We start from the raw sequence: 22,562 nt of genomic DNA, 5'->3' as shown, positions 1-22,562 counted from the left end.
AGAGAAGAAATGAGCAGTTCCCCCACATTGGTCCTCAGGATGAGTTCCCAGGGCATCAAGTCCCCAGGGCATGGGCAGTGTGTCAGACAAGATGAGAGTGATAACAAGTCCCTTACAGCAGTAAGGCCTGCAGGCTGATGAGTTGGGTTCCTCAAAGCCTTTGAATCCCCTCCAGCTGGGGAAGCAGCTTCCCAGGTCTTCAGTCAGTCTTCCCAGCACCATTCTGTGACTTCACCACCAACAGCATCACAGAAACCAAACTGCATCTCCACACTCGGCTTCAGCTCATGGTTGTTGAAGCACTGGAATAAAAGCACCAGGGACAAGGCCAGCAACTTCCCGGCGGCTTCCTGCAACCTGGCTTGCCACATGCACAGCACACTGTCCTCAAACAAATAATGCAAGGTATGGGAATTCCTTTCCACCGGAATAAATGGCTGAACGCTCTGCTCCCATCTCTCCCTTTCTTTTTCCATCTGCAGAGAGCTCTGTGTTTACATATTTATAGCCACACTACTTTAATTTTTAAAAGCAACCTCTTCCAGACATGTGGAGTTCTAGATTTGTCAAATCACTCTGTAGGCTCCTCGCAATGCCCAGAGGCCACATTTCCCCGATCTCATGCAGGGATGGATAGAAAATCCTGATGAGCACAAACTTTGCTTTAAGTTTTTGTAAATTTGCTTATTTGTTCATTCATTCATTCATTTTGGCAGGATTGGGGATTGAATTCAGGGTCTTGCCCATGCTAGGCAAGCATCCTAGGACTTAAGCTTGACCATCAGTCCTATACCTTTTAGTTTGCCTCTGAGATAGGGTGCCATGCTTTTGCTTGGGCATAGCTTCCGATAAGGATCCTCCCATCTGTGCTTACTGGGGAGCTGGTGTTACAGTTGTATAGTTGTGAGCTGCCACACCCTGCTTTGGTCTTTAAAGATAGTATTTGTTGTATGTATATGTATGTATATTATGTGTGTGTCTGTGTGTCTGTATGTCTGTGTGTGAGTGAGTCTTGGAGCTTGAATTCAGGGCCTGGGTGTGCTCTCTGAGCTTTTTGTTTGCTCAAGGCTAGCATTCTACCACTTGAGCCATACCTCCACTTTCAGCTTTTTGGAAGGTTATTGGAGATAAGTCTCATGGACTTTGCTGAAAGAACTTGCACTTCCTGCAAACCTAAGTCCTCGGCACTCAGCCTCTTTTTTTTTTTGGATCCAGTTGTGGGGCCTGGGCGCTGTCCCTCAGCTCTTCAGCTCAAGGCTAGCACTCTACCACTTGAGCCACAGCGTGACTTCTGGCTTTTTTCTTTTTTGCTTATGTGGTGCTGAGGAATCAAACCCAGGGCCTCATGCATGCAAGGCAAGCGCTCTACCACTGAGCCACCTTCCCAGCCCCAAGCACTCAGCCTCTTGAGTAGCTAGGATTACAGATGTGAGCCACTGGCACCTGGCTGGATGCTATTCTTGGTATTTCCCATGGAATTCATTCACTGAGAGGACAACAGACTCTGTAAGCCTCACCTTGCCTAGTGAATGGGGCTAGGCCAAAGGAAGAGAGGAAAGATCTGAGTGAAAATGATCCTCTTGCCCTGGGTTCCCGGTCTGGAGTGACAGCTCCTTTCTCCTCTCAGAGCAGGTGGCTGAAACCTATGGCTCATCCCCTGACTCCCTCCTTTCCCACAGCCCACACTTTCTGGCCTGTGGCTTTTCTCGATTGAAGTGCTTTTCACATTGATCTGGACCTATTGGTCACCGTGCGTTGACTGTCTTTGATCTTCAGACAGCTTCAGTCATAGCAAACCTTCTGGAAATGCTCACTGAATAAATGGATACTATTCTGTCATTTTTCTTTTTGATCCAAGACCAGAACTTGATCTCAGTACCTGATGCTTTTGCTCACTGGCTAGTGCTCTACCAACGGAGCCATGCCCCTAACCCCCTGTTCTGTCACTGCTACACAAGTGTTTCTTGAATGAATCTCCACTGATGCAGCAGCTCAAGACAGGGATGGTTCTCACCAGAATTCTCACAAGAACTTCCAAACAAATAAATATCCCTCCCTCAGCTCCCCCATGCCCGTGTGCTTTCCTCCTTGTCTCAAGGGCTTGCTCTGAAGGACAAATCAGTGAGACCTTGCTCTGATAAAATCTCTTCACTGTTCCTCTTCTCTTGCTTTTGCTCCTCCTGAACTCTGTGTGTAGCTCTAGTCCCGGCACTATTTGTGGTGTTGGTGTGTGTTTGGCGCAGTGCCTTTCACCTAGGATACGACACCCCCTTCTCTGCCTATCCAGCTTGTGCCCCATGCTTTGAGTCCCAGCTCAAATGTCCCTGCTCTGAGAAGCCCCTGGAGCGCTACAGCTTCTGCTTCCAGAGGATTTGATCTTGATTTGAGTGCTAGATTGCATCTATCTATCCATATGTTTGTATGTATATTGTATTATGTGTTTATTCATTCATTTGTTTAGTTTTTTGTCAGAGGTTGGGCTTGAACTCTAGGCGCTGTCCCTGAGCTCTTCAGCTCAAGGCTACCACTCTACCACTTGAGCCATAGTGCCACTTCTGGCTTTTTCTTCTTGCTTATGTGGTGCTGAGGAATTGAACCCAGGACCTCATGCATGCAAGACAAGCACTCTTCCACTGAGCCACCTTCCCAGCTATTCAGGGCACTCTCCCTGAGCTCTTTTTGCTTAAATCTAGCACTCTAACAGCGCCACTTCTGGTTTTCTGGTAGTTAATTGGAGATAAGAGTCTCATGGACTTTTCTGCTTGGGCTGGCTTTGAACCATGATCCTCAGATCTCAGCCTCCTGAGTAGCTCAGATTATAGGCATGAGCTACCAGTGCCCAGCTAATTGCTCTAATATTTTGGTCACATATTTATGCCTCTGCTTTCCCCATCCCACCAGCCTCTGCTGCCTTCAAGAGCACAGTCCTGGGTTGGTATCTATTCCTGGATCCCTTGTGGGTCTCAAATAGTGCTGGAGGGGCCAAGCCCTGGTGCATCACACCTGTAATTCTAGCAATTCAGGAGACTGAGTGGTGAAGATAACAGCTGGAAATCAGCCCAGGCAGATAAACTGGAGAGATTCTTCTCTCCAATTAACCAGTAAAAACAAAAACATTTGACTTGGAAACATGGCTTAAACAGTAGAGTGCCATCCTTGAGTGAAAAAGCTGAGCAAGAGCTCGGCCCTTGAGTTTAAGTCCCAACACCCCCTCCTCCACATACCCCCCACGCCCCATCAAAAGGGGAGATGGGAAATTAGAGGTCGATGCCAGCTTCTGTATGTCTGGAAGAGGAGCCTGAGGGGTGCTGGCTGTTACAGCTGTGGAAATGGCCTTTGAAACATGGCTTCCACCCCCAATCTGTCTTTTCTCATTTCTTTTCCTTTCACCCTTTCATTTCTCCTCTATACTCTTTCTTCTTTCTCTTTCTCTTCTATTCACTTTCCTTTCCTTCTTCTTCCTATTGCTACTTCTCCTTAATCACGTTTCACAAACAGCATTAGAACATTATTAATGGTGATCAGCCATGCTAATGGGGTACCCACCATCCTGCTACAACAGCCAATCCAATTGCTCTCATTTATCTGCATTCCTTCCAGGCTTTGCATAGTTGGAACCATAATGTAGTTTTAATTTTATACTCTACTTTTTAACTTAATCTTAGAAGCATTTTCCATGCTCCTACACTGTCTTCATAATTATTGTTTTTTTCCACTTCCTGGAGTTCATTTTGATAAATATTATTTTATATGATCAGAGGCACATAGGCATTGCGTTTTTGTGTTCTTCCCCGAACAGTATCATCCTTTCATAATTATTGTTTTAATGGTTGCATAGTATTTCATTGAGAGGCTACAGGAAGTTTGACTTAACCGTTTCCTTTTTGCGTTCCCGTCTTCCTCTGTTGTTGAGAGTGTTGTGGTCTTGTTCATTCTCTTGTCTGTCTTCCATTCCCTCCTCTTATGGCCTTTTTCTTCCACCCACATTTCCTTCTACCTCATTAACTATATAGTTCTTTTCCCTAGAGCAGCAATTTGCCACCAAACAGGAATCAGCGTATTGGATCCTAAGATTTCTAAAAAAAAAAAATTACTAAAAGATATTTTAAAAATGCTTCCCAAGACATTTTTTGGTCGCTATTTTTGTACTGTTACAACAGTGTAAATGATCAATCGTGTTTACAAAGCACTAACAACTCAGGACTAGATGGAGCCACATAGGCCAGATTGGAGATGGCCCAAACTTGAGACAGAGATACAGTGTTTGTAATGGGAGAAATGACACAAATGGGGACATGGCTGAATAAAGCAGAGGTGTCCGTGACAGGCATGTGATGTAGTATTTCAGAGATTGCACAGCTGTGTGAACTGACTTGGATAGGATTTATTTAGTGAGTTTAGCTGCAGAATATTTGTTTTTTTTTCATTATTTAGAGAATACTTTATTAGTTTCTGTAATCAAACCCACGTAGATAAGACCTTATATATTTAATACAGTGCATTTACCCCTGTACAAATGGAAAAAAATTAAGTTTAACATTTCTAGACCAATATGGCTATTAATTTCTGTACAATGCCAACTCAACACGGTAAACTGAGATACTTTTTCCAAAGTTGACAGCACAGCTAAAGTTTCCAAAAATTCAAATTATATATGTATATATATATATATTTATATTTATATAAAAGACCAATAATAGCAGTATGTTATGCATCAATAGCAGCAACAGCTTTTCCAGGTTCTAGCTGCAGAATATTTGTAGCTTACAATTCACATAAAACAACAAAACCTAGGCCCACACAATAATAATAGCACTGTAGATCAAATATATGATATATAAATTGCATGTAAGTGTATTATGTAAATATGTGTATATATTGTATAATGTCTGGAAATTTCCATATCCAGCTGGTTCCAATGGTCACCAATGTGTTTAGGAGAAAGGGTCTAGGTTTTGGGGAGTTATCAAAGGGAATTTGAGCCTAATCTGTAGTCTTTTTTCTTTGTCAACTGCCCCCCCCATCCCAAACCAAAAAAGTGGTAGGCTCTGAGTTAAAACCCTAGTTCTGGCACAAAACAAAACAAAATAAAATCATCACTAGGTGCTAGTAGCTCATGCCTGTAATCCTAGCTACTCTGGAAGCTGAGATCTGAGGATAAAGGTTCAAAGCAAGCCTGAGTAGGAAAGTCTTATGAGACTCTACCTCCATTTAGCCAGCAAAAAGCTGGGCTGGAGGTGTGGCTCAAATGCTGTAGCTCCAGCCTTGAGCTAAAACAAGCAAGGGAGGCCCTGAGTTCAAGCGCCGGTATGAACACATAAAAAGCAAGTCTCTGAATTCAAGTTCTGGTATCTGTGTACATGCATGCGCATGCGTGCGCACACACACACGCAGTATACTCAGATATCACATCATCACTTCTATAATAAAGAATGAATTTAAAGCTTTCCCACTGTTGAGGGTGGGAGGAGGGCACAGAATCCAAGGGAAAAAGTGCAGCAGTGGAGCACACCGGACATTGATGAAAGCGAACTATGCAACTCGTGGGTGGAGATGGGAGGGAGGGACTGGGAGGGAATGAGGGAACAGATGACAGGGTACAAAAGGAAATGTACTCATTACCTGACACACGTAAATGTAACCCCTCTGTATACGACCTCTATAATAACAATAAAAAAACTTTCCCACTGCTGTGTCTTTCTGTTTACCACATACTGAACAGCTTGACATAGAACCTGCCCACGGTTGAATGGAGACTGATCATGGGTGAACACACATATTTAACATGGTAGTACCCTGATAAATATGCAAAGGTTCCTTTGGAAGCACGAGTGGGCTTTCTGCTAAGGTCAGGCTGAAATGTGGGTTGTTTGAGGCAGCGCTGGTGGGCCTGCATCAGGCCCACGATGAGGACCCGGTCAGACCCTGCCACGAAGCTGGACCTCCCCACCCTCCCCCGGCAGGTGGACGTGGGGGGTTGAAGTCGAGTCTCTGGCCTTCAGTGCTGGCTTCAGGAGGACAGATGAGGCCACACAGCCCTTCTGCTCAGACCGAGGGGAACAGGTGGAGGCTCCAGGGTCACAGTGTGAATACTGGCGATTCATGAGTGCTGCGGGCGGGCCCAGTGCCCAGCACAGGGGCAGTGACAGCTGGGCGGCATGTGGGCGGCGGAGGGAGCAGGAAAAGGGGGGGCAGGCCAGCCAAGAGGGCACAGAGGCCCTGGAGGGCAGAGGACGATGAAGGAGGAAAGAGGGGCGATTCCTCCTTCTTGCAGCTGCGGGCAGAAGAAGACAGATGTCCCAGACTGCCCAGGAAGACTTAGGAGGCTGCAGGGTAAGTGGGCATATGGAGAGAGATGCCCAACACGGGCGCCCCTCCCCTCCAGGGCAGCTGTCTCCTACCTACCTAAACCCCAGGCATTTGGGCCACTCCAGCAGCTGTGCCGCAGCCTTTGGCTGGGTCAGGCCAGGGACAGTGGAGGGAGCAGCTGCCACCCCCCCTCCTTGTAGGAACCCAAGCAGGTGCCCAGGTTGGGGAGATCCAAAGCACATGGCAGGAGTGTGCCATGCTTTCCCGTCCAGAATGCCTGTCCACCGCCCCCAGTGCCCTTCAGTTAGGATGTGTTAGGGTGGGGGACGCCGCAGAATTATGAAGATGGTAGTAATGACAATTATTTGAGATTATTGTTTCAATTAGTATTCATTTTCATTGACGGTGCCCGTATTGGGGCTTAAACTCGGGGCCTGGGCTTTGTCCCTTAGCCTTTTCACTTAAGGCTGGTGCTTTCCCACTCGAGCCACAGCTCCACCTCAGACTTTTTGGTGGTTAATTGGAAGTCAAAGTCTCGTGGACTTGCCTGCCCAGGCTGGCTTCACACCACAATCCTCGGATCTCAGTTTCCCGAGTAGCTAGGATCACAGGTGTGAGGCACCAGAGCCTGGCCAGTAATGACTGCTGCTAACCCGGAGGAATCCTGGGCGCTGTAACGTTAGATCAGCACTGGGCGTTCCCGGCGGCCCTAATTAGGAAAATAGTATTTGCATTTTCGAGACAGGACCGGAGCTTCTTGGTCGCTGAAGGTCTCAATGTCACACCGTAGGAAGGGATGGAGGGATGCCGAATTTGCTTGTCGCTGGGGCCCTTGAGGAGGCCGGGGTGGGCCGAGGGCTGGGGTCCGAGAAGTAGGTAGGTGGGGGGGGGCCGCCAGGCTCCTCAGAGCAGCCCGGGGAGGCCGGGAGGGGAGCCGGGTTCTCCCGGGCGACTGGGAGGCCGCGTCGGCAGGGGGGATTCTGGACTGGAGGCCGGGAGGCCCTCGTGGTGCCCGGTGTGCCGCACACTCCCGGGTGCCGGCCTTGGCCTTGGGCCTCTCCGGGGCGCCGGGATCGCTGTGCCCCGAGCCCGCACCTGGCCACGGGGACGGCCGCCAGCGGGCCGCGCCGGGCGGGGCGGGGCGGGGCCGCAGCGCGCGTCCGAGCGCCGGGCTCCGCGCTCCGCGGCCGGCAGGGGGACCCCGAGCTCCGGGCAACGCGCGGGGCCGGGCCGGGGGCGCGGCTCGAGGGCCCGCAGCGGCCCGGCCGGCCGGCCTCGGCGTCCGCCCCTGCGCCCTGGGAGAACGGGCGGCCTCCCATGCAGCCAGGCCTGGAGGTTCTGGTGGGGCGGGAGCATCGTCCGCACCGGGACCCTCCGCGCCGGCCCGGCGCCCGGGTGCCGCTGTCGGGCCCACACCCCGGGGTGGGTGGAAGTGGCCGGCGGCGGTGGACGGTCTCCCCAGCCAGACCCAGGTCTGTGCGGGAGGGAGGCCCCACGGGCAAGCTGCCTCGCATTCTGGCCTGCGGTTTGCGACTTCAGGATTTTAGGGGGCAGAGAGCCCACCGGGCGGCCCCTCTCCACCCTGACCTCGGGACAGGCAGGCTGGGGGAGGAGGGCGCGCAGGTGCTGGGCTTCCACTCGGGACCCGTCGCGCTGGCTTAGCTTTCTCCATTCAAGGCTGGCTCTCCAGTACTTGAGCCACACCTCCAGTCCTGGTTTTGTTTTGCTTTGCTAGTCTCACAGACTTGTCTGCCCAGGCTGGCTTTGAACTCCAGTCCTCAGCGCTCAGCCTCAGGTTCTTTCTGCAGGCGCAATGCTCGCTGGGAAAGCTGGGAGCCGCAGGCAGGTGCATCTGAAGGGAGTAACTCCGGAGTGGCATTTAGACTTCTTCTGAAGACCAGAGAAATAAGGGCAGGGTAGAATGGGCTGAAGGAGTGAGCTGCTGCTGTGGCCCACTGTGTGGCCAAGCCTGTGCAACTGGTTTGAACTCTTCAATGTATGTGTGTGTGTGTGTGCGTGTGCGTGTGTGCGCGCGTGCGCGTGTGCGTGCGTGTGATGTCTAGTGGCTCTATGCATGGCCTCCACGCCTTCTGAGCCTGTCTGCAGCTGGAGAGATCTGTGAATGGGCGCCTGTTAAAGCCTCTGACAACCCAGGAGAGAAGAGGCTGCTGGGCACCTCCTAGCTTTCTACCCAGAGGGTTCCAACCTCAGGCCCCAGGCCTTGTCCTCCCTCCTGCATTGTGGAGGGAGGGCTTGTAAACATAGACTCCATTGCTTTTCAGTTCTTTCGATCTCATTCTCCTGGTAGACTGAAAGATCTGAACAGGGCTCCTCCCGCTGCCTTGAAAGACCCTAGGGGCTCTTCTCAGTTCCAGCACGCAGTGGCCTTTAGTCTCCCTCCGAGCCTCACCTGGACAGGAAGCGGAGAGGCCCGAGCACTCTTGGAGCTCCTGCTGAAATTCACCTTGCAACCTGTTACAGAGGATCAGAATTCCAAACAGGTAGTGTGACTAAGAGAAAGGACCAGGCCTGTGTCCCCCCCCCCTTTTTTTATTTTTATTTTTATTTTTTGGGTCCGGTCGTGGGGCCTGAACTCTGGGCCTACCACCTGAGCCACAGTGCCACTTCTGGCTTTTTTCTTTTTGCTTATGTGGTGCTGAGGAATCGAACCCAGGGCCTCAGGCATGCAAGGCAAGCGCTCTACCACTGAGCCACCTTCCCAGCCCCGTGTGTCCCCTTTTATCTGTCTGTATTGCCCTAATAATGAAAATGTGCCCACATGAAAATTATATGACTGTTCAGAGCAGCTCATAAATAGTCGAAATGTTAAAACAAATGTCTATCTGCTGAAAAAAGGGTACATACAATGTGGTATGTCCATAGGGTGGAGTATTACTTGGCCATTAAATAAAAAGAATCAGATACAGACACTGCTATAACTCAGATAAAAAATCTTGAAAACATTATTCTAGACTCAAGAAGCCAGTTGCAGGACCATAAATTGTGTAGTTCCATCAATATGATGTCTTGAACAGGCAAATCCTTGGAGTTGGAAAGTCTTGTGTGGCTGCCTAGGTCTGGGGGCGGGAGGGTTTGGGGAGTGTTAATGGGTGCAAGGTTTTGGGGGGAGGGAGGTGTTGAAAATATTCTAAAATGAAATTCTGGTGATAGTTGCACAATTCCGTAAATATAGTACTCAAAACCATTGAGACTGCACACTAAATGTGAACTTTAAGATATGTAAATTATATCGCAATAAAGCTGTTAAAATGTTTTTACTGTGTGTCCTGAATTTAATCTGGCAACTCTACTTGATGAACATTTGGGTTGTTTCTACTTTTAGGCTATTGTGAAGAACACTGCTTTGAACTTCTGTCCTATCTTCCTTCTTGTCTTCTTTCTTTTCCCGAGTTCTGAGAGCCTTCCTCTTTCTTGGAGCATGTGGAAGGTAGGGAATGTCTCTTTCTCAAGGGGTAAGGGCACTGCCTGGTGAGTGAGAAGGACTGAGGGGGACAAGGAGTGGGGGGCTGAAAGCCAGCCTGCCTGTCAACAGAAGTCACAATCTCCCTGCCTCAGTTTCCCCTTCTACCCTACCTAGAGGGGAGAGGAAGCAGAGGAGCTCTTGCCCTTGCCGTCTTGGTGGTGGTGTTGGGGAGTCCAGGAAGGTGGGGTATATGTGTTGGCCGGGATGGGGTGGGCTGTGCAGGGTGGGGTGAGTTCTATGGTAGTCCCTCGGTGGAGTTGTCTGGTGTCTTCTGGGTGGGGGCGGGGGGTGGTGGCACACAGATCCCCCAGAGGTACCATTTTGGCTACAGATAGGGCAAGAGAAATCCATGGCTGGTGGAGGTTGGGGGCTGGCCCATACCCTCGAGGAACAGGGATTGGTACTCAAGGAAGGCTGAAACTTTAATGGACGTGTGATGTGAAAGGCTGAGCAGAGGTCTGGAAGCCTCTGTGCTGGGCTCCTTGGGGTGGGGAATTTAAGGAGCCCGACAGAGACTATAGTGCTCTGTGTCTAGCCAGCTGCCAGTGACGGCTAAGGTCCTTGGCAGAGGGGGAGAGAGTGTTCTCAGCCTCTCTTCTTTCTCTCTGACTCATTTCTTACCTTTGTGTCTCTCCCCTGGGCTGTGAGCATGCTCAGATCTCCCCATCTAAAACTAACCTCTTTTGACCGCCCCCCCTCCCCACCAACTGCAGCTAACCAGCTATCTTTCATTCTTTTTCCCTTCAATGCAAATACATTGCCCCTTGGGAGGCAATCAGATGCTCACCTCTGTCTTCGAAGTCTCCATTTCCTTCCTGTCACCAATTCCCACCCCTCCCTTCTCCCTGAAAGAACCTCCTGCTCCCCTCTGAGTGCTGAGACACAGCTCAGCCTCTTTGAAATCCGCTTCATCCTGACACCTGCTCCATCCCCCAGTGGTGCTGTGTCTCCCAGGCCTTCACTGCCACAGGCCGCTCACAGCTACAGGGCCTGTCCCACCTTCACCTTTCCAGAAGCCCACTGAGCCCCCCCCCCAAGGACCTGTCCTGGGGTTTGCTGGGCTCGTACACTCTGTCCTCCCAGCCAGTTTCATTGACATTGGCCACCAACATTCCCCATGGCCTCTTCCTTGCCCCTCATCCTGCTGGGGCTGCTGGGCTAGGCTGGCTCCGGAGCCCCTGAGTCCTCTGCGCATCATGTCTCCTGTCCATCCGCTGTTCCCACTGCTTCCTCTTCTGCGCCGCTTACCACAATCTTTGACCAAACCTGCTGTTGCTCCTGACCAGTCTCTCGCCTCTACCCCTTCTCCTCCAGTCTCTCTGTCTCAAAATTAACATCCTCACACCCTTCTGACCTAAATCTTCCAAATGCCAATAGAGGAGAACATGGTGCTGATCTAGTGATTTACACCCCCAGAGAACCCTTTCAAATACATAGGCAACACTTGTTCCTCTTTCATGGCTGAGAGAACCAGACTCAGGAGAATAGGGTGATCTGTCAGGTATGCCCAGTGCTGTAGGGGGGAATCAGTATTGGAGCTGAGGCCTTCAGCCTCCCACTGGGGGCCTTCACCCACGGGGGTCCTCCTCACATCCCCTGGAGGTCTCCAGCCTTGGGGCCCTTCCATGTCCCCCCGCTGCCCAGATGCAGTTCCCTGCTCCCAGCCAAGCCCTCGATCTTGCCCACACTCTAGCAGGCAGTTTTCTAACTCTTTTGTTTGTTCTTTCTGGCTGCCCACAAAGTTGTCCCCATACCAACTGCTTCTCTTCACAAAAACAGAAGACGCTGCTCCCTCTCAAGGTCCAGGCTCAGGGTGGCTTTCTTCAGAAATCCCTTCCCTGGGCCCGGGAGGCGAGGGCTCTGCTTTGCCTGAAGTATCTGTGACACGGGCTTCAAGCTCTGGCTGCTTCTGAGCTTTGAACTTTTGATGTGCGCTTCTTCGCAGCTCTCAGCCCACTGGATGAAGGTGTGAGTGGTTGGCTGCCTGGCATTCCCCTCCTCCAGGAGGTATCTGCTGACCAATTGGCTCCAAGATGCAGCCTCTTCCAGAGCCTGGCATGCCCAGGTCACATGGGCCGCAGGCCTCTATGATCCAGCCTCAGGTCTCCTCTTCAGCCTCTTCCAGCCTCAGCTTCCTCATCTATGTAATATTCCCACTGGCTCTGCTACACCCAGAGGTGCCGGGAGCATTCAAAGAAACAGTCTGGGAATGTCTTCTCAGCCCACATTACTCGGAGGGTCTTTATTGTGATATCAGCATGCATCTACCTGGCACTGGCTCTGGAGACATGTAGGAGCCAAGAGCCCTCTCTTAATGATGTCCAAGGCTAGGTTTAAAGGGTTGGGCCTGGGGGAATTCGCCATGATACTGGAGGGGTAAGGCCCAGAGCGCAAGAACAGCTCACTTTCCAGTCTCCCCCTGGTCTCAGCTCTCCCCCCAACTTGTAGGTGGGTTGGACAAGTTTATTCCCTTTCTGGGTTTCGCTTCTTTTTTTTCTTCCTTCCTTCCTTCCTTCCTTCCTTCCTTCCTTCCTTCCTTCCTTCCTTCCTTCCTTTCTTTCTTCCTTTCTTTCTTTCTTTCTTTCTTTCTTTCTTTCTTTCTTTCTTTCTTTCTTTCTTTCTTTCTTTCTTTCTTTCTTGTTTCTTTGATCTGTACACAGACAGGTTGGGTTAAAGGGCAGATTTTCAAGGTTAGTTTTTAAAGCCACCTAAGATAATAAAATCCATATTCAAACAAAGTCTTATATCAGGAACCCATCCATATGTGAAATAAATTAGAGTGCACTATGTAAAGCAGAAAAGGGGGGCTCTCAGTCCCCAGGATCTGACTCTATCTTGGGCTTCCCCAGTGTACATACTCCCCAAGTGAGAGGACTATACCCTGCTCAAGTTCCCTGGGAGGAGACACTTCTAGAGGAGGCGGGGGAAACTGAGGCAGCAGTCAGAGATATGACCTGATCCTTACAGGAGGGCTTTGGGGCTCACTGATGCTTATATCCCTTACCTGACTGTCAACTCCTCCTGGAGACAATGGCTTTCTTATCTCTCTGTCTGCAGTGCTCAGCCCATTCAGATCCATACCTAGCAAATATTTGCTGAATTAAATGAATGAATGAGTGAGTGAGTAAGTGAATGAGGAAGGGAGGGAGGAGGTTAAAAAAGCAAAGAGCACTGCCCTTACTTCAGGATTTTGGACCAGTTCCTGCTGTCAGGAAGGAGCCGAACGCACGGGCCCACTTACCCCAGGCCTCTTCTCCTCCCCATCACAGACATAAGGCCTAGGACCACTCAGGCTGTGTTGATGTTCTGGTTCTTTCCCCTTCCAGGCTCAAGCCTGGCAGCTGGACAGTAGGAAGAGAAAGGAGGATGTAGCAGACCTCGAGTGCAGATGTGAGGGGAGCGGAGGGGAGCTCCAGAGAGTCACAGCAGGGCTGGTGCGGAAGGCCAGAGACTTCCCTGCTATCCAGGGTTTGCTTTCAGCTGCTGGTTCCTACCCAACAATTGCTCCTGTGCACACACTGCTCACAACGATGTTGAGGGAACAAATAAGAAAGGAGCCAGCATATTTTCCTACCTGCTAGGAAAAGACAGAAACCAAAACCAAACAACAACAACAACACCTGTTTTGAGGACTGGAGGGGGGCGGGTGTTGGGAATGGAACCCATAATCTCTCAAAAGCCAGACCAGTGGTCTGCCACTGAGCTAGCTGCACCTCTAGTCCCAGGATTCTGCATCCCCTCGCTACCCCCCTTGCTGGTCCGTGGGGGAGGGTGGTACTGGATGACCCCAGCCTCCCAGCTGACCTGGAGGTCTAGTTCAAGGTAATAGGCTCCAGGAAGGGGAAGATGCAGGGCTGCTCAGCTCTCACTTCAGTCCCTGCTCCTCAGCCACCCCTGTCCACAGTGGAGAAACTTTTTTTGGTGGGGAGGGTAGAGGTTTAAGGGTCAGTGAGAAACCCAGAACAGCGGCTTTGGAAGGAAAATAATATATAAGAACAGCAAGGTAAGCACTAGGCCCTGGAGCTTTTTAACATACTGTGGCATTTGGTCCCTGGAGTGACATATTCAGGAGAAAGCGTTTCCCTTGGTACCTTTATGGGCATTTAAACGGGTACCTGTGAATTTGGTTCAACATTGTACTATTGGTTGGGTGGAACACACTTCAGACATTTGAACTTTGTGCTCACCTCTTCCACTTCCTTTGGCCTTGTTCCCCACGTGTTTGTGTGTGTGTGTGTGTGTGTGTGTGTGTGTGTGTGTGTATGCATGTGCACACACATGCTGGTATCCGGGCTTGCACTCAGGGCCTCAAGTTCTTGCTTGGCTTTTTCATTCGAGGCTAGAGCTCTACCACTTGAGCAAGCTCTTCACTTCCAGCTTTTTGCTGATTACTTGGAAATAAAAGTCTCTCAGATTAATTGGCAATTATGAAATAAGGATACTGGGCTAAGTAACATGCCTCATCCTCACGGCCATCCTGACACATTGCTGCGTGGTGGGGGCCTGGAGGGAAGGCAGGCCTTTCTTTGAATTACAGATGGCATGCTGTTTAGCCCCAGGAAAGTTCTGCTCAGACTTGAGTATGTCCCTAGCTGGTCTGCTTTCGTTGGGGTTAAGTTTCCACCCCAAACATGTGTTTTTTTGTTTTTAAAAGCTTTGTGCAAGCTCCATTCTGGGCTGCAGGTCTTTGAGACTAGAATCCACCTGCAGTTGCTGGCTCTCCACTAAAAACTCCCAATTTGACCTCTCAAAATGTGGCTTTTCTGTTTCTTGAGACTGAATTCCCACACATCAGTAAGAGTCTCATGAGCTTTCCTGCCTGGGCTGGCTTTGAACTGCGATCCTCAGATCTTAGCCTCTGGGGTAGCTAGGATTACTGTACTTGCCTTTTTGAGAAGGAATCTGTGCTAAACACTCTCCCTCACCACTCACGGAGGGAGCGGCCATCGCCTCCCAGGACGGCTATTCCTGCTACAGCACACAGGAGGAAAAGGGGTTCTGTGGCTGGCAGTGGTGAAATACGGATGGCTCATATATCTTCAGGGCATGGGAGGACCAGGGGTGGAGCTGGGTAGGCAGGGTCACCCCAGGGGGTCCAGGACCTGTGTGAAAGCCAGAGAGGTTGAGGTTCATCATCAACCCCAGACACCTGAGCCCAACCTGCTCTGCCTCTATCCCTCCCACAATGCAGAGCGATGCTGACCTCCACCTCCAATCACTGGCCAGCCAGGCTCCAAAGGTTCCCGGAGGGGAGGAGGGGAAGATTCAGCGCCTCATCTGTATCTCAGCTCAGGTCTCCCCTCTTGGAATGGATGATAGATGCTGCTTGACTGATGGGTAAATTGAGAACAGCGATTCACTGGAGACTGCACAGCTAGTAGAGCAGGACCTAGAACCAACGGTTAGCTCTTCAGCTCTGCCAAGTGCTCTTTCTACCTCACCTAATGACCCTCTGTCTTGGCCCCAAGGGACAGCACCTGTTATCCCCCCCCATCCTTCCCCCTTCCCCCATCCCTCCCCTTCCCCCCCTCCACTGCCTCTGGCACTGCCAGAGACTCAAAAGAAATGATGTACTCTTCCCAGAGCACAGCTCTGGAGAAGGACCCCATCTTATTGGCTGGGTTTTCAAACAGGTTGGTTTAACACCCGCCTCCCCCCTGGACCCCACCCCTGTCACTGGGCATTGACAAGTGTGGGAAGAGGAAGGGGTGAAGAGGGAGTTTCAGCTTCTTTTGCTCAAATCTGTGGAACTCCCCAATTACCTAACAGGTATACACAAATGAATCAACTCCACTTCAACAATCCTTCGTAAGAAGATTCCAGGGTGGGGGAGTGTGTGTGTATGGCAGAAGGGGAGGTGGGGGTGAGGTGGGCCTCGGGTGCCCTTTAGAGATGAGGGTGGGTGGCTCCAATCACCTGCTCCCTGCGCCCAGCGGGGCCAGCCTCGCTCGATGGAGGGCCGTTAGGAAATCAAGTCGAAATGAAGAGTGTGGAGTCTTGAGTCACACAGGACTTCTGCCAAGGAGAGGGCTGGGAGGCAGAGGATGCAAAGGCCGGGTGCTTGCTTGCAGGGTGTGGGTGTGGAGCGCTGGCAGAATGTCACTCAGTGTGCCTGAGGGACTGACGAGAGGAAGCAAGTCCGCCAGAGAAGCCGGGGAAGGAAGGAGGAGCCCTTTCTAGTCTGTCCTAAGGCAGGTTTGCAGTTTTGTTGTGTGAGGAGGTGCAGAATTCGTGTTCCCCCTGAAGCCAGAAGTGAGAGTTGTCTTTCCTCTCACTTTCTCCTGCCAGATACTCAGGCCCCAGAAAACACCCAGGGGGTGCAGTTTCTGACCCTTCTCCTGGTAGAATGTCTCTCTAGGTATCCTGAGATCCAACCAGGGAGCAACGTGGCACTGGTGTCCCCCAGTCTGACTCATCCCCTCCTTAATGGAGGTGTGTGTGTGTGTGGGGTGCTTTTCTTGCATGGCTGCTGTGTTCTCAGGTTGGGATCTCTGCAGGGACCACGAGGGTTGGACCCCCAATGGGCATTATTAGTGCCAGTGGGCTAAAACCGGCTGGAAGTGACCGGGGCAGGCTGGGAGCAGAGTGGGAAAGAGCTCCTCGTGGGGCTGGGTCCTTTACTGTAATGCTCGGGAACTGGAGTGCTGTTGTGGAACTACCTTCTATCCCGAGCCTGTCTCTTTCTCTGGAATACAGTACAAGGATTGGACTAGATACCTTAAGGTTTAGGTGCTGTGAGGAGGAGGAGGAGGTGGAGGAGGAGAAGGGGAAGAAGAAGAGTAGTAAGGGGGCCCCCCCGGGTGTGAGACCCACAGAAGGTTTTGGAAACACTCCCCTCCCCCCCTCCACCCCAGCCTCGGTGATCTCATCTGCAGAATGGAAATCGCTAACAGACTAAAAGGCTGTTCTAAAAGATGGATGAGAAAGGATTCTAATGACTCAGAATACAGCCCGCGGAATAATGAACGCGGGGAGGCTGCAGGGACCGGGTTTCTAGCGAGAGCAGGTTTGCGGGGGAGGAGAGGGTGGGGAGGCTGCGGCCCGGGGTCCACCGAGGGCTCTGGGAAGTCAGGGAGGGTTCGCTCCGGGGTCCAGCAGGTGGGATGCTGCGCTGGGGCCAGCCGGGACTGGCCGCCGCCGCGCGCGCGCGCGCCCGTGCCGCATTGGGAAGGAAGGGAGGCGACTCCAGGAGGCTGCACCGCGGCACAGCCCCGAGGTCGGAGTCGCCCGTCAGACCCTTCCCGCCTCCCCCCACCCCGGGGCTCAGGGCTCCCCAGCTTTCCTCGCACGGGATCACTTCCTTTGTTTGGAGGGAGGTGGGGCGGGAGGAGACGGAGGGCGCGGAGGGAGGGGCCCGCGGGTGCCGCCGCCGCCCCCGCCCCTCCCGAGTGTCACTCAGCTCCCGCGCCGGGGGCGAGGAGGCGCGGGCGCCGGGCGGGGTCCCCGCCGCCTTTCCATCCCCCCCGCCCCGCCCCCCGCCCTGGATTCTCCAGGCATCCCCGCCGGGGAGCGGCGGCCGAGGGCGTCGAGGGGTGCGGGGGGCGCGTGGCCCGAGCCCCAGCGCGGCCAGCTGCGGTGTGACCTTGGGTAAGTCTGTGCCTCCGCGCGTCCCCGGGGCTCAGGGGACGCGGGTCTGAAGCGATTGGGGCGGGGTGGGCTGGACAGGCAAGGGGCCCCCGCCGAGCCGGAGCGGGACCGGGAGGCGGCGGGGCGCCCCGCAGCGCGTCAGGCCGGGGGGCGCGGGGGGCGCGGGGGGCGCGGGGCGCTTGCGCGCTGCTGTGGCTGGAGAATGGGAACTCGCCGCCGCCCGGCCCGGGGCTGGGCTTCGTTTTCCGCTCCACCCCCCCAAACCTAAGCCTGCTCCCCGAGTCCCAGGTGCGAAACGGGGGTGCTACCTCTTTAAAAGCGTCCGGGGCTGAGCCTCGGCCGCACCATGTGATTGCTTTGAAAGGCCGGGCAGGGCGCGCTGCGGCGGGAGCTGCGGGACGATGCCCGGCGCCCAGCCCTGCCCGGCGGCGGCGGCGGCGGCGGCGCGGCCCCGGAACTCCCGCCCGCACCCCGCACCGGCAACTTGGGGCGCGGCCTCGGGGACCCCGTGCCATCCAACAGGCGGGATGGTGAGCTGCCGGCATCCGGTTCTGGGGACCGGGGTGGGCAGCGCCGGACGCGGGGGACCCGGGCGGAGTGTGGGGGTGTGTGCTGGGAGCAGCCGCTCACCTGACGGAGCGGCCGGGGCGCGGGGGGCGCGGGGGGCGCGGGGGGCGCGGGGGCGCGGGGCTGTTTATAAGTTGCTGCGTGGAAACCTCCGGGGATGTTGAGGGGAGGGGACAGAGGTCGGGAGCAGAGTTGGGGCTGCGTGTCCTGGCCAGCCTGGGCAGGCACGGGTGTCCGAGTGGAACGCATCTCCGCAGGGCAGCGCCCGGGGCCGCCCAGGCTGGCCTCCCCACCGCGGGCTTCCTCCTCACAGGTGCTGGCCTTGGGCCCTGGGGCTCCTGTCCGCTGATGTGCCCAGCCCATACCCCTTCCCCACCATGCCACCCACCATCACGGCCTTCCAGGCCGCCTACATCAGCATCGAGGTGCTCATCGCTCTGGTCTCTGTGCCCGGCAACGTGCTGGTGATCTGGGCGGTCAAGGTGAACCAGGCTCTGCGGGATGCCACCTTCTGCTTCATTGTGTCCCTGGCGGTGGCTGACGTGGCCGTGGGCGCGCTGGTCATCCCCCTGGCCATCCTCATCAACATCGGGCCACAGACGTACTTCTACACCTGCCTCATGGTGGCGTGCCCTGTCCTCATCCTCACTCAGAGCTCCATCCTGGCTCTGCTGGCCATTGCTGTGGACCGCTACCTCCGCGTCAAGATCCCGCTCAGGTGAGTCGTGAGCAGCCCCAGGTACCTGCCCTGGTCGTCCTGGCTGGTTCCAGTGCCAGCTAGAGAGGCTTAACGATAGCACATCAGACCTGAGGCAGACAGGTGTTCTCTGGCCATCATGCCTCTGTCTCACTCTGCCTTTCTGGGCTCTGTGCCCTGGTGCCAGTCAGAGCTGCTGCTGGAGAAGCAGAAGGGGGCTGGGTGGATGGGCTCTGACGGTGTCCAGGACCTCAGCCCCAAGCTGCTGCAGCCAAGACACCAGAGCTGCCTGTTGGGCTCCGAGTGAAGGTGGAGCGTTGGAGGAGCCACCAACCAGGGTGGTAATGAGTGCTGGGTGGGGTCAGGTGGCGCTCTATCAGTCCCAGGGACAAGACCAGGGGCTGCGATCTCTGGGGAGGGGTGAGGATGGCACACTAGGGCCAGGGGGTGGCTGCTTTTTCAGCCAGACCAGGCAGACACCCTTTAGCTGGCTTGTTCTCCAGGTGTCTCTGTGCCAGCCAGCTCCACTCTCTGAGGCTGTCCCACAGAGCCTGCTGATTACCGCTGCCCAGCTCCCTCTTAGGTGATCTGTATTAGCAGCAGGCTGGAAAATGCCGGGGCCTGTGCCTCATTCTCGGGTATGTTGCAAACCTGTCTCAGCTGGCCACAATAGAGGAGCTTGCGTCTCTCTAGGCAGTCATAGGGTGGGAGGCCTGATGGTGGCTCTTCTCAGTGTGGGTGTCCCTCTTTACTGGGGCTCCCTGCCCGGGCCTGGCAGGCCAGACTCTCGTCACCAGGCAGTGCCTGGGCCGCTAAAGTGCCAGCAAGTGCCTGGGCACGCTGCCAGGAGCTAGCCCTGCTGTGGGACACTCGGTGAGAGTGCCTGCCTTCTCTTTACATTCTTGTCACTAGTAGAGTCTTTATCCAGTGGGGAGCTCTGGCCATCTCTCGCACCTGCCATCTCACCCCAGTACAGTGTCCTAGCTTTGGTATCTGGGACGTGGTGCGTCTGGTCTCACTTGGCAGCTTGCCTTCGCCGGCCTAGGTACTCCCGTCCTTCCTGTGGTCACATGTGTGCGTGTGTAACTTTTCCCAGCCTCTCTTTGTGCCTCTTTTCCCTTCATGGGCCTGTAGTCTCAGGCCTTGCTTGGCCCCACAGTTGAAGTGGTCTCCATCTATCAGATGGGCTGGGGCTCAGAGCCCCACCATCATAAGCGTAGCCATACTGGGAACATAGGAGGATGGGCAGATGGAGGAATGCTTCTCTAGAAATTCTGCCTGCTGAGTGAGTGCCAAAGAGAACCAGAGGCCCTGTCCTGATGTGACAGAGGTCACAGATGCAGAATGCACCCTCCGTGCCCTGGGGGATGGGGACAGAAAAGGCTGTGCTGGGAAGAACTGTAGCTCCCTCCTCCAGGAGGCGATTATTTTTTGGGAGTTTGGGGATCTAAGGGGGTGTCTTTGAGGGCCAAGGCCGGGACTCAGGTTGTGTCTTGGCTTGAATCCTTGCTACCAATTCCTGGCTGTGTGGTCTTGGAAAAGTCACGGCTTTAACCTCTTTAAATTTTAATTTCCTTATCTATAAAAAGAGGACAGTATTATACCTGATATATTTTATGCAGGCCCTAAGAGGTAGGGTTATGTTAGTCTTATAATAATAATAATAATTATTATTATTACGTTCAAAATAGGACTGGATATGCAGTCCCCTTGACCCAAACAGTCATGTTCTTCTATGGACATATAGACATATGCACATGCACATGCGCAGATGAATGCACACAGGCACACACTCTGATACAAGCACATTACAAGGAGGTGTCAAAGCCCTGGGAAGTTCTACCTGTACATGTTTCTTTCCCCTGGTGGACTGTTGGTGCCTCAAGGGCAGTGGCTCAGGTGATGGCCACATCTTATCTGCCTCTCTAGTGTCCAGATTGTCCAGCTCAGTGTCTATCTAACCCTGCCACTCAGTAAGCATTGGTTGAAACATTGTTTTAGAGCCCTCAGATAAGTCAGGTGTCCAGCCTCTAGCTTTCTTGCTGTTGACTAGACCTGTCCTTCATTCTACCCCAGGCCCCTGTCCACAGTACCGTGCAGCTCAGTGTGGCTCTTTTACCAGTGTGCCTGCCAGCACCTCGCCCTGTGGAAAGGAGCTGTGCTCCTTAATTAGAGGCCTAGCTCCTCAAGCAGGAGTCCTGGTCACTCAAGGCCTTGGCCTGTCACTGCCCAGGAACCCTGTAGGAGGAACAGCATGCTCTCCCTCCTCCCCCACCCCCAGGCATCTGGAGTCAGTGGTAGGCTGGGTCTGTGACCCACAGGCTCCTGGCTCCCTGCCCTGTTATACTAGTCAAAGATCCGTGTGGCCCTGGGCTCAGAGAGCAACCACTAGGCATTGGTGAGGCGTGCTGGGCATCTGGACACAGGGGTCACCTGGGTCCTGGCCAAACCTGGTATGGAGGTATGGGCTGGTTAGTCAACCACAGATTTTATTTCCTTCTATCTGGCAGGAAGCCAAGAACGAAAATAGATTCATATCATGCAAGTGTGATCCACTTGTAAACTTAAAAAGAAAAGGTTCAAAAGGTGTCAGCAAGGAGTGACAATTACACATAATTTGTATATTATTTGCATAGCCCCTCCCCATGCTTGGTAACTGTAATCTTATTCCCCTCACTCCTAGTTCTGTGGACTCCTCATCTTACACACACACACACACACACACACACACACACACACACACACACACACACACACACACACACACACACACACACACACACACACACACACACACACACACACACACACACACACACACACACACACCCCGCCCAGAGCTCCAGCAGAGCTTTCTTGGCGGCAGGCTTTGGTAATTTGCTGTCCACTCTAGGGAGCTTTTGTCCAAAGCCTTCTCTGTGGAAGAGACCCAGCAAGGATTGCTCATGGCAAGGATGGGTTGGAGTGACGTGAAGGTGTGGTGGGTATTTGGGAGTTAGTCAGATCTGAGTTTGGAACTTGCCCTGTTGTGAGCTGGCTGTGCAACTTTGGACAGTTAGTCAACCTCCCGGAGTGTTTTCCCTCTGCCGTATGTGGTATGTGAAGGGGTTAGAGTGTAAGTCAAGACGGCTCCTTTTGGCTCTAAATGCTTTGTAGCACTTCCTTGATTCCTGCCAGTGCTGTCTTGGGATCCTGGCAGGGTTTTGTGTTATGTTTTTCAGCTCTTAGTGATTATGTGCTGGATGCAATACTACTTAAATATATATATATATTTAAATTTATTTATATTTAAAATATGTTAAAATTATCTTTTGTGTGTGTGTGGGGGGGCACTGGTGGGGCTTGACCTTAGGGCCTGGGTACTGTCCCTTAGCTTTTTCTCTCAAGGCTGGCACTCTACCTATTGAGCTGCAGCTCCACTTCTGGCTTTTCTTTGCTGGTTAGGGATAAGAGTCTTACAGACCTTTTTTCTGAGGCTGACTTCTAACTGTGATCTTCAGATTTCAACCCCCCGAGTAGAGGTAGGAGCCACCTGCCCCACTATTTTACCTCATGCAGTGTATACCTGGTGGTAGTAGAGTTTATTATTCCCACTATATAGATAAGGTTTAGGGAAACTCGGGTCTGAGGCTCAGAAGTTTAGTAATTTGCCTAGACAAGCCACTTGTTTAGAGCAGTCAGGTTTGACTCCAGGACCTGTAACCAGACACCTTTAACTTATATGCCCTGGTGAGTCTTGCATCAGCCCAGGCAGCTGTAGGATTTCTGCAAGTTTCCTAAAGCCGTCACTGCCTCTGCCATCTGCTCAGCCCACACTTAGCACCTCCCCCCACCTTCACCTCACTGGGCAGTGCAGCCCCTGGCAAGCCCTGCCTTTGCCCACAGCTGGAGCCCTGCCCAACCAGGCTGCTGACCCAG

At 53.0% G+C, this 22,562-nt stretch overlaps 1 protein-coding gene across 7 annotated transcripts in view; it reads left to right on the top strand.

Annotated features, from left to right (window-relative positions):
* Window positions 1–6,317: 6,317 nt before the first annotated feature.
* The window catches only part of Adora1 (adenosine A1 receptor), a 46,069-nt gene continuing 29,824 nt past the window's right edge, over window positions 6,318–22,562 (top strand). The window contains exons 1-2 of one of the 7 annotated variants that reach the window (XM_070041792.1): window positions 6,318–6,333; window positions 18,261–18,665. In XM_070041792.1, coding sequence (XP_069897893.1) covers window positions 18,325–18,665 — 341 coding nt within the window. In that variant the 5' untranslated portion in view covers window positions 6,318–6,333; window positions 18,261–18,324. Of the gene's footprint in view, window positions 6,334–9,751; window positions 9,758–16,781; window positions 16,800–17,178; window positions 17,381–17,595; window positions 17,669–17,695; window positions 17,911–18,260; window positions 18,666–22,562 lie in introns of those variants that run through there. The other 6 variants (XM_070041791.1, XM_070041790.1, XM_070041788.1 and 3 more) reach the window with 6 other exon arrangements.

This window comes from Dipodomys merriami, unplaced genomic scaffold, assembly GCF_024711535.1.
Source record: "Dipodomys merriami isolate MVZ:Mamm:240054 unplaced genomic scaffold, mDipMer1.0.p SCAF_31, whole genome shotgun sequence".
NCBI lineage: Eukaryota > Metazoa > Chordata > Mammalia > Rodentia > Heteromyidae > Dipodomys > Dipodomys merriami.
The sequence above is the reverse complement of the archived record's forward strand: the minus strand, read 5'-3'. Positions and strand labels throughout refer to the sequence as shown.